At 42.2% G+C, this 12156-nt stretch overlaps 1 protein-coding gene across 1 annotated transcript in view; it reads left to right on the forward strand.

Annotated features, from left to right (window-relative positions):
- The first annotated feature begins 8616 nt into the window (after window positions 1-8616).
- The window catches only part of MOCOS (molybdenum cofactor sulfurase), a 223861-nt gene continuing 220321 nt past the window's right edge, over window positions 8617-12156 (forward strand). The window contains exon 1 of the mRNA XM_042798201.1: window positions 8617-8866. Coding sequence (XP_042654135.1) covers window positions 8749-8866 — 118 coding nt within the window. The 5' untranslated portion in view covers window positions 8617-8748. The remainder of the gene's footprint in view (window positions 8867-12156) is intronic.

Raw genomic sequence — 12156 nt, forward strand, 5'->3', positions numbered from 1 at the left:
TAACTTGCCGGTGCACTTGTTCACAACACCAGCTGGAGGAAGCTGTTTCCTTCCAGCCAGACTTGAGGCAAGCAGATGATCTGGACAGAATATAGCTCCCTATTAGCCTAATCTCCCCAACTTCTGTCTGTGATTCGTTCCTATTAGTTTAAATTGTTTCATGACGTGGCTCCTTTCTTAACCCTGCCCGTGAGTTACAGGAAAGAGCCTGTGGGGATATTTGGGGGTGACACTGCCTCGAAGCAGCAGAAGTGCGAGATGCTGCACTGTCTTGTGTTGAAGTGCCCACAGGAACCGAGCCTTTGGGCCAGAAGTAAATGAGTTGTCTGAAGCTCCACCAGTGAGTCAGATCACTTCTTTTTAGCAATTTTGTAAACTGTTGTGCTGATCTAGTCAGCTGAGGTTAAATGTCACGGTCTATGGAAAATCTGAGCGGAGATTGGCATTTACACAACTGCTGCCCTTCATCAGCTTTCAAACACCTCCTCTGCACAAAACAGCAGGGTAACCAAGATGGTTTTCTATCAAAGCCCACTCTGAAATACTGCTGAAGATTAAGTGAAAATATGCCAAAGGCTTACCATTTGTTTAGAAACTTGAAACTCTCATGTGCTTTTCTCAATGCATTTACAAAACATGAGTCATGGAGGTCTGCATTTTCAGAGGTGCTCAAGGGTTAAACGTGTAATACACAGAAAATATGGGTATTCAAATAATTTGGAACCAAGGACCTTCCTTTTTCTGTTCTTATAATTACTTTGTTAAGCCTAGGTGCCTCTCTCCCTTCTCTGGTATGATTTATTTCACTGTGGTGGAGAATTACAGATGCATACTAATATTCTGTGTTTTCTTCCTCCCAGTTCAGTTTTACCTAATAGATTGCTTACTAGTGTGTGAAACCCTGGCTGCTGGTCAGTGTATCATATCTAACTTACGGATTACTGCTGGTGGCATGCATTATTGTCATACATAAAGTACAACTTCTCAGCATCTTTCTAAAGCCATTACTGATGGCTGCAATGCCTTTCAGAATTTAGTACAGAATAAATTCAGGTAGTTAAAACTCCATCAGAGACAAGACCCAAAATGTTTATTTTTTAATTGCAGGCTAGTAGAAGTCACTTTGGAAAAGGCCCAAATTAAAAAGACCACCAGTAATCACTTAATTAAAGCTTCTAGTCCCAAGCTGGAGGTAATCTCCTTTTACAGTATTTCCAACGTTTTAATTTTTTTTATTTAACACCTAGATCTTATGTCAAATTCTCTGTGTAGATAAAGTATTTTTACTGTAGTGAACCGTCTGCTACAACTTGGGACCCATCTTACAATCACAGAAAAGACACTCAAAAATCACTAAGAACAGGGTTATTTCAAATTAACAAAGTCTTCATTTACCCCACCACCCATTTGCACTAACAAACTAAAGGTAAAGGTGTCTTTAAAGTGAAAGCTTTTGTGTTTGTAAATATTTTTATGTTGAATATTTTGTATAGCAAACATTTCTCATGAAAATCACTATTCATAATACCTCAGTGTGTTACCAGAAGTGGCAAAATTGGTCAGCATCAAATATACATTAGCTTTGTGTTTGAAGAGAGATGTCAAATATATCATCTAACAGACACAGCGAGTATCTTAAAAAATAAAAAATAATTCAGAGCAATATCTTGAAAATAATGTAGCTCAACTGGTAAGAGTAGCTCATCGTGTATTTCATATTGGTTTTCAGTCTGCACAGTAGAGTCTGAATTTTTCAATCTAAATATTATCAAATGATAATGGAAAACCTTTAAGAATAGGAAGTGGGATGAGAAACATTATTGTGTATTTAGGTACATATTTATGTCTCCAAAGATATTTCAAAGAAAGAGAGAGTTAAATTTTTGACAAAGTTGCCTGCATGTTAAAGCTGAACTGCTGGGAATGTTTTTTGGTAGCTTGTGATAACAGGTATAAATTGTAAGCTTCATGGTTATAAACAACACATACATGGACGTGTTGCATCTATTACGTAGTACAGAATCTCTGTACTTCTGCATGTGGATATATGAAACATTTTGGATTTTGTAACTGTAAAATGCTGTTTGCCATTTAAAGTCAGTATCACTAAGCCTCAACCAGCAAGATTGTGACTCTCCAATCCACATCAATAATTCAGTGTGAAATATCTTTGTCACACTTGTAGCCCTGTCAGAGATTGAAAGCGTTTATATTTTCTGAATATATTATATTAAAATCAAAAAGCATTAGTATGCTGCATGCATTCACAAATTCTAGTCATAGTGGATGTGCTATGACATGAAACCTATCAGTTTAAGCCCAGCCCTGCATTATCACTCATGTTGAGTTCTGTGCACAGTACTGATTTGTAACAGGCACCTCATGATAAAACTGCCCTGTCTGGGCAGGTGGTATGGGTGAGGACAAGTGGTAAAACCTGAATCCCAAACCACATTCACTTCTGGTCTCCATATGGGACATGAGGTTCTTCAAACACGTTGGGTTTGGTCCCTCCTGTTAACCTAACTTTTAGAGTTTCCTTCAGTTTTCCTCACATCTCCATCCAGTGCCCCCTGCTTGACTCTTAGGATGCATGCAAATGTCTTTCCACTGAAATCTGCTTTAACCAGAATGAGTTAATGAGAGATGGACTAGCTACTGTTTGTCAAACCTGTGCATCTCATGTTTGCAACACAATCAGCCTCTCGTCTTCCTTTGAACTGGATTCTCGTTAGCAACACAAAGTTTTCTCATGCTGTTGCAATAAATCATACTTTAATAACTGTTAAACCCTTTGAACATAAAGTTTAATAGCAATACTTGCAGGAATTAAACACTTTCATTGAGCATCGGTGCTTATGGCCTACATTTGTTAAATGCTCACCATCTGCTACCTAAAGTAGGGACTGGGATTTGCCTTGGAATGGGGGCTATGGGGGCTGATCGTGTTGAACACTGAACAAATGCATTTGGTAATAGTAGAAAAAAAGGTTTCTGTCCTGGAGTTTACAGTTTAAAAACACAGGCTCGAAGAGGATTGTGGAAATGGGGCAAAACACATAAGCCATCCCATCTCATGAGAGTTAGTTGCTATTTTTTTAAGGAATGGGGCTCTGCCTTGGGATTCACCATTGGTGAGCAAGGATCAGCCAAATTTAAAGACAACTAGAAGAGAAGGTATGCTGCAAACAGTATGGAGGAGGAAGAGGGTAGCACGCACTGGCTGAAGCTACAAAGGAACGGTGAGCATTAGTGGAACGGGAGGGTAAAAGGGGCAGGGAACTGAGAGGTGACCCGTCCTGCTGGCTGCAGAGCTAGCCCCACCAAATCACCACAGTACCTGTGTTTCTGCTCAAGCTGCTTGCTCTGCTGGATCAGGAGTCGTCTCAACCTGCTGATCTAGGTTTGTTTCAGAAACATTGGCCCTCGTGAGGGAAGGATTAAGCAGTGTGGTTGTACACGTGATGGCTGTACTGTCTTGGAAGTGGCTGACCACAACGGGTGGGAGCATGCAGAGATTTATGGGGCTACGAGTCTACCAGGGCTGCATCTTTCCCATTGCACCCTGCAGTGGTGTAAGGGGTTGCTTCCCTGTCTGCTCTCATGTTCCCTTACTAAAAAGCTTGTCCTCTGCTATTGAGGTGGCATTAAGCACCTAATGGGTGACATTTGTCACAGCCCTGACAGTGTTGGGGGACATGCAGTGAGGCAGCAAGCAGGGACAGCTGTCTCTCAGTGATTCTTCTCATAATAAGTTATTTAGGAGCAAATCCCAAGTCCCACTGAAGCCCCATAGCAATGTTCTTGCCAACCTACTTCAGAGCTGGAGTTAATACTTTGAGTGCTGAAGCATCATCTGTGATATGAATCAACAGCCTCCTTCCACTTAAGCCACCAAAACTGTGTTTTCATGCTTGATTCTGCTACAACTGGAGTATAATTGTTGTTGGTGTATGTAAATGACTTTTTTTTTTTTTTTTAATTTTTCCCGAGTGGAATATTGCCACAGGCTAGCAGTCTCAACAGTTCAAATGATCAGCCCTAACTCTAAGGAGAAATATGGACATTTTTATTACTAAAGACAACAATCCATATGCAAAACAAAGTATCAGATGTCAGTGAAAAAAATAACCAGGGTTTTTTTTTTTCTTGTGTGTGTATATATTTTTTTAAAATGTGCATAGCTATAAACTAGAAGTTATAATATTACCTTTGCCATACATGCACTAGCAGCTTTTTATAACTGGCAGGCTCAAAGGGCCATAAAAGAAGTGGATTTCTTGCAACTAATTGTAAACATGTGGTGAATTAGATAAAATTTTGCTTAGTCAATAAATAGCTGTTTAGAGTCAGTAAACAACTGTATTAGAGTTTCTGATACTGCACATCTTTTCAGATCAACCAGTTAACTAATCACAGACTGGAACAGTGTGTGCACTCATTGGGATGTCTCTGCAACGAGCAAGATAGTTTTTATTTTATTGTTCCATCACACAACATGAAAAGGTTCTACCAGGGTGAAAAATCGTTTTGTGTATAATGAACAAATGAGAAGGGATATGTCACACCTAAATGTGTATCAAGTGTGAGCTGGGCTGCAATGAGCTACTAATGCTTTTACTAACATATAACCACAAAGGCGAGGCTGTGCCTGTGCTGACCTCTGTGCAATCATTTGATGGCTGTAGTGTTCATTTCCACTAATGCTTTCAGTGTCAGTGGAGGATCAGAGCAGAATCTGGCGCTCTGTTGGCAAAAAATTCTGCCCAAGAGCAAAACCTCTCCCTTTCAAGACGTTTCTTGCATTTTCCACATCTACTGAATTATATTGGTTCTTAATATTATGCATGCTTCCTGTTACATAGTTCCAAACTGCTTAGTGCTTCAATACAATATCCAATCACATCCATATGCTCTGATTCATTCTTTTCATTAATTTATACCTAAGACTACTACAAGGAAGGGATAACCTCTCCTCTCATGCAGTAGACCAGTGGCAGAGACAATGCCCACGCTTATGGCTTTCTACAGCATTAGTCTGTGTACTTTATACTAGCCTTGTCAGTAAAGCTTTGTCAAAGGGGGAGGCTATAAGATGTGTCTTGGAATAGTTGCACAGTGGTAAAGCAAGTCGGGTGTGACAGGGTTCAGAACTGGAACTTGATGATGACTGGATTTAACGTGATGTGCAGTGTTTTTGTATAGTAGCTGTCAATTGCTGTGATCGTTATAGAAGACATGATTGTTACTGGAGAACAGTGGTATAATGGCAAGTAACCACAAATAAGTGAACTGGGAGTGGCTGGGATAGGTGACCCCCAGAGAGAAGTCCCTTTCAAACTCAACTATTCTATAACTCTGCTTCTTAAATAATTTGGGAAATATGTATAACCCATTGTTTGGTCTAATAAGCCAAACAGGCAGAGTATTACTTTTTCTCTTTGAGCAGAATCACCTTTACTGCATATTTGAAACTGGTAGAGATCCTGCCTGCATTCAGTGCTGTTGCGTTGGTTTGTATACAGGTAGGATGTGTTAGAAATACAGTCACAGTATGTGCTGGAGTGCACAGAGGAAGGTTACGTGATCCATGATCCTGCCCCAATACAACCCTTTCTTGTTTGCCAAGTCGTCTGAGAGCTGGTGCTAACAGTCAAACATTAGCTACCTATAAATATTTTGCTGATCGTTGGAATTAATTAATATAGAACCACAAAGGTTGGAAGGGAGCACTGGAGGTTTCCTGTCCAACCTCCTTCTCAAAGCACATTCAGCTGGAGGAGGTGGCTCAGGGCCATGTCCTGGTGGGTTCTGAAACTCTCTAAGGATGGAGACTCCAAAGCCTCTCCGAGGAATGTGCTCTGGTGTTTGATCACTGTGATGGGAATTTTTTTAAACTTTTATCTAGTTTGAATTTCCTTTGTTCCAGCTTGTGTCCGTTGTCTGGTGTCTTTCCATCAAGCATCATCTTCTTTATACCATCTTGTAATTGTATTATGACGACGGTTTATTATTTGTATTGAAATAGACCATAAAGAACCAGTACCGCAGTCCCACTGCTCTTCTATAGAGCTGCAAGAGGACAATACAACCCCTTTCTAGAGAAGCATATCTGTTTCTCAGTTGTTTGCAAAGTATTTGTCCAGAGGCCATTTCCTCTTATTTCTTACAGTACTTTTGAATAGTTGCCTTAGAGAAAAAAAAGAATCATTGTCACAGTGCAGTGAAGAGATTAAAACCGCCCTTTTTTCTATTTTGTAACATCTTCCAAGGAATGGCAGTGCCACGTATTAATATTTACAAATCAAGAAACCTACTGACTAGATTACCTGGAAGCATTATTTTGCTCTGCTAAAACTTGGAAAGAACACGTTAAATTGCTCTATTTCTGCTACTGAGCCTCCAACCTGCAAAACTGTGTGTGTGTGTGTGCATGGGTGGGGGATTAACTCATGCAATTTGTGTGCCCAGTACATGTGCACAGTGGTGCTTTTGCTAGCAGCATTTTATCACTTTACGGTTTTGTGAACATGACACTCTAGGCATACCTGTCCACTAATGTGTATAATTTAATTAATGTGCTTATATGGATTGATCCCCTCACTTCTTTTAATAACCAGAGAAGAGGAAAAGTTACTCTGTAGCTATGAATCTGTACCATGCAGATGAAAAACTATGGTTTCATGTGGAAATTCCATGAAATCTCCAGCTTTTATTCCCAGAAATAGTCAGCAGTAAAAGCTAGTCAGTTTGTACAAGTTATGCTAATTCTCAAACAGAGATGTCTGTACTGACACAGAGTGACCTTAATGCCTCTTATTTAGAAGATTCCGGTTGGCCTTTTTGATGGATGAACTATTGGTAGCTTCCCAGTGATCATCACCAGGTTACATGCGAACAGAGCACATTCCCAATAAATATCCCATCTTCATGCGTGTGTTGCTTCTAAAGGGCTAATCTTCCAAAATCAGGAGGGAAAAAAAAAAAGATGGAAATCGATTGTGAGGAACCACTTTCATACAAAAATGTGAATGGAAATTAGATCCTTAAAATGAATTTATTGTAAGATCAGAAAGCTGCATTCCGTCATCAAGAAAAAGGACTGTTCTGGTGGGGAAAGCTAGTCTTAGTTCAATAAGGAAGTGAAAACAACCATTTGACATAAACAATCTATGAAAATGGTGAAGGAGCTATGCATAGTGATCAATCTAAATAAATTACTTTGGAAGTTGATAACAGGAAGCTAGAAATATGAGGAAAAATCCACGGCATGTATTTTCTACATATGCTTGCTGTAAAAAAAAAAAAATAGTGATGGCATAGGCCCTTCTAAATTGCAATGCATAGATTATTTAAATAAAAGGTATTTCGTTTATTTCGTTCAGGGTTCTGGTTTTTTTTTTAAAAAAAAGTGGCTTCAGGAGATCAGCTAAAAACATTCCTCTACTTGATGGCAACTGTTCTTTTTCATCAGAAGTGTTTTGTTCATCTGGAAGGAAATGTGTAAGGTATAGTTCATTTGGTAATTAGTTTTGGTGAGATCATCAGCTAGATGAAAAATTGTACTACTACATCCAGGAATGAGATGCAGTACTACATACCTGCCATGATCATGAACAGAGTCAGAGACAAACATGTTCTTATAGCATTATAGAAATATTCCTCAGCAACTTGGAGCCACGGCTGTGTGTTTAAACTGGGCAAAACCCCCTAATATATAAAGTAGAAAGCATATTAGCATGCTATTTCGCATCAGGCTTATTTTTTAATTTTCTACACAGCTTTTGTTCAGTACTGCTTTGCAAGTGAAAATCTTTACGGTTCAATTTGGGCTGAAGTTTGTCCTTGGTAGTTTCTCATTTCACTGATGACCAACTGATAGTATTTCAAGCAATCTAACTAAAGAGTCTGCCTTACTGGAATTTGGATGCAGATCCATCCTAACACAGGCAGTTTTATTTTAGTATTGGAGTGGAGGGGTCGTTTTAACGCTCTGCAGATTGCAGAGCTATGAGTAGAAACATTCATGGCAAATAGTATGTCAGGAAGTATTTTTTTTTTTTTTTAATAAAACAGCAAAACAATCGCCAACCCCCCAAAGCCCCATTCCTTTGGCTATGATTTTTCTGCGTACGGCTATCATTCATCCTATGAAGCTTTTACACGACTGGCTGCCTGTCTCGCTACAGCAGAGGACCAGCCCGCACCCCTCAGCAGCAGTGGAAAAGGCAACACTGAGAGGAAATGAGGAAAAGTTGCGCCTTGCACTTGGCAGTATTAGGGAAAAGAGATTTCCAGGAGCTACCCCTGTTTTAAAGTGTGCCTCAGTAGGAAGGGATGCGAGCCCAGGCCCGACGCCCTTGTGCTTCAGGGAACTTCACGCTGGGCTGCCTCTACTTTCGTGCGTGGGCCCGGGGATCTGCCCGCAGCCGTGCCCGAGCGCGGGCAGGCGCGGCCTGCGCTGCCGAGGGGCCGCTTGCGGCCCGCCGCGCACCCGCCAAACCGCCCGCCCGCCGCGGCTGCCGCCCGGGCCCCGCCGCCGCCTCACAGCCGGCCGGCTCCGGCCACCCCCCGGGGGCGGGAGGCGGGAGGAGCGAGGGGGCGGCCGGGCCGGGCCGGTGGCAGGGCCCGGCCGGTGGCAGTGCCCGCCCGCAGCGCTGCCGGCGGGGCGGCTCCGCTGCCCGGGGAACAGCCGCGCTGGTGTTTTTGTCAGACTTTCTCCCCCCTTCCCTCCTCCCCGCCCGCAGCATGGCCGGGGAGCTGCTCTCCTTCCGCGCCTTCCAGGCCGCCTGCCCCGCCGGGTACCAGTACGGGTACGGCGGCGACCTGCGCGGCCTCCGGGAGCGCGAGTTCCCCCGGCTCCGAGGTACCGGGGGGCGGGCGGGGGGCGGGCCGGGGGCGGGGGAGCCCGGGGGCGGGCCCGGGCCCGCGTCGCGTCGTGCCCGGGAGGGCGGTTTCTGTGGCGGGGGGCGCTGGCAGAAAGCCGTGGCTTTGCCTCGCCTCAGCCCCCTCCTCAGCGACAGGGCGGGGGGCCCTCCCTCGTCTTCTCCTCCTCCCTCGTCTTCTCCTCCTCCCTCGTCTTCTCCTCCTCCCTCGTCTTCTCCTCCTCCCTCGTCTTCTCCTTCTCCCTCGCCACAGGTGCCCCGGTGCCGTGAGTTCAGTAACAGGATTTAGGGACAGCAACAACATGCAGAACGAGGTATTAAGGAGAAGAAGGGGTGGGGGAAAGGGCAAATTAAAATGGTAAAATAGCCCTTGTCTAGTAAAGGTTTGTGGTTAGGCAGGTCTTGGTAAACTAATTCTCCAGGCTGCATATGTTTCCCTTCCCCCCAGCATTAAACGTTGCTTGAACATACTACTTCAAAGACAATTGTGATGGATATACTACAGTATTTTACTCAAAAGAGATATAAACATGTGATATTAGCACTTCAAAATACTCCGGGGAAAAAACAGAGTAGGGAGCAGAGTAAATAACATAAGTTTGGCCTGAAACAGTTATTTAGGCCATTCTTAATTGTAATTTCTTGGAATTTTGGTGATCAAATGCTAGAGCAGGCTTTCTCACATGTAGTTGTTCAGTAAAGAATGGAGTTACGGTTTGTCTCTAGATAAGGAAACTTAATTTCAAGCAGCAGTTTAAGAAACTTTAAGATTCAGTAAGTTAATTTCACAGTCTGGTGTTATATTAGCTGCATTGGTGAAATTTTGATAACAGAAACTGCTTGTCGTAAATTGAGGCCAAGTTTCTGAAAAGTGGCTGTTATGTAAACAAAACATTGTTTAGACATTTAAGCAGATGACTTTTCACAACTCCTGAGAATCGGGTTCATTTCTCATGAAGCTCTCCAGTTTTGAAATAAAGCATATCTGCTGATGAATGGTGTCTGGTGGGTCAGTCTGGGTTCCCGAATGGAGGTTGGTGCAAAGGCAAAGCATTAGGAGTTTACCTCTATTTGAAAATGTTTTGGTTAATACAGGCTACTGAGTTACATTTTGGTCATGCAATCTACTAAACTAAGATGTGGATGATAGGTAAGTTAGAATATTTCCAGAAAAAGATAAACAAAACCAAATACAGGGTATAAAATAGAATCTGTTGTAATGTTAGCTAATTGAAATCACGTAATAGTCTGTGGTAAGGTGACCTCAGTTGCAAATTCCTTCTGCCCTTTGTTTTCCCCTTCTGAATTTTAACATGTTAATTCATAAATCATCATGCATTCATCTTGAAAGCTTTCACCTCTGTGAGGAAGATCAGTGTCCTTAACTGGTTGCTGCACATACATGTGGTGTCCTGCTGGGATTCTTGTCGTAAAAACAGGGGCATATCTCCTCTAGACAAAAACTTGTGCCTTCAAGTGATGCCACTAGTGCCAAATGAGAGGTGTCCAGGGACAGATTCCTAGGCCAGGTGTGTAAAGCTAAGTGTCCTCTGCCTTACACATCTGTTTGTCTCAGAGCTGACTGGTTGGACTAGGCCAGGACAGAGTCCAGGAACTGGCTGACAGCAGCGTGGATGATAAGCACGTTGCTTGTACTTATTGCTTGGTTGCCTTTTATTTAGCCACGTAGCTGTAGCCCCACTTACTGAAGGTCTTGACACACTGATGTTGATGTTATAAAATGTCCTTTAAAGCTCTAGGTCTTTGCTGCCTTGCTGAAATAAGGTGAAGGATAGGTGGCTGATGTACAGGTTGACAGCAGCAATAGTAAGTAAAGGGGCCTTCACCAGGTGCCTTACAAAAAATTAGTGGGGCTTTCAGGCATTTAGCTACTTAAGCATTTTCAGTGACGTGTCAGGAGATGCAGGTTAGGGGATGAGATAGAAGTTTTACATCTCTTGTGGCCTCGGGTCAGCTTTATGAGTAAGTCCTGATTGTGCAAACACTGATTCACTAATGAACTTGTAGTTGTTCATAGGGTTGTTCTCTGCTGGGTGTTTCCCTACTGCACAAAGGTGCTGCAGTTTAATCCCTTCTAGTAAAGAGCAATCTTAACTAGTTCCACTTGGCAAAACAGAATGAGCTGTATTTTTAGGTACTCAACAGTAATATCTTGCTCTGTCTGTTTATTTGGGGCATGCCTCAGAGATCTTTCTATCATTAAAGTTGGATAAAAATCCAGATTTTGCAGCTTGCTTCTTACATGAACAGAATTTTTGGAGGCCCTGTCTAGATATCCATGAATTAAACCTAATGCTCAATTTTGGAAGTGTCATCTTATGAGCAGTGTGTGATAATAATAATTATTGCATATCAATGTATTCACTTCTTTCTGATTGCTGATATTTGGTGGCATCCACTAAGGACATCTTCTGCAAATGGTGTTCTCTGGGTAAGGCAGAAACCTTTTCTGTTACAAACTTTTGCTTTTGTGGTGTTAGTGCTTCTTGTTGTAGCTCTAATATGAATAGTTGCGCGAGTGCCTGTTGAGAAGAAGGTACAACAGATGCATGTAGAGAATACTAGCTACCAGCCACACTATAAAACCAGGAGTTTTCAAAGATGGTATATACCTGTGGTCCTATCAAAGTCTGTGGGAGTTTCACTCTTGGCTCCATCAGAAGGACAGGCTCCATTAGGCTTGTCCTGAGTGTGTTGGGGATTTCCCTTTCAGGTTTTGTGACAGGATAAAAGGAACTACTTTACTTCCTTGAATCAGCAGGGGTCTGTCTGTTTTGGCATAGAAGCCTTAAATTACACCTTTTAAGCCAAAGTTTATCATCACTTTTGTATTCAAGGGCTGTTAGCTGATGGCTAGAGCAGCCCCTTCTAAAAATACATGTGGAGTCTGTGAAACGGATCTCTGTTTCACAGGCAGCAGTGTATGTGCAATATGTGACCTTGACTTTAACCTTGTGAGCAGTATACCCTTATCTGCAGTGTAGGATTGTAAATTGTGCTTTAGAAATGGATAAAGAAATTAGCAGCCGTTTATAAGTTCTGTTGTTAAGTAATGGGGATGAATACGCTTCTGTGATGTTTATCATAACAAAGAAAATACTAGCTTCATTTTGTGTTGTGGTTTTAAAAAAGAAAAAGCTGACATGTGATTTGCGATGCAGCATTTAATCCCCAGATACCTTTCCAGTTTCAGTTGTGTGCCAGTATTCTCCTCTAAGATATCTGTGTCCGTTTCAGTGGGAACTTTCCA

This window comes from Tyto alba, unplaced genomic scaffold, assembly GCF_018691265.1.
Source record: "Tyto alba isolate M040663 unplaced genomic scaffold, T.alba_DEE_v4.0 Super-Scaffold_27, whole genome shotgun sequence".
NCBI lineage: Eukaryota > Metazoa > Chordata > Aves > Strigiformes > Tytonidae > Tyto > Tyto alba.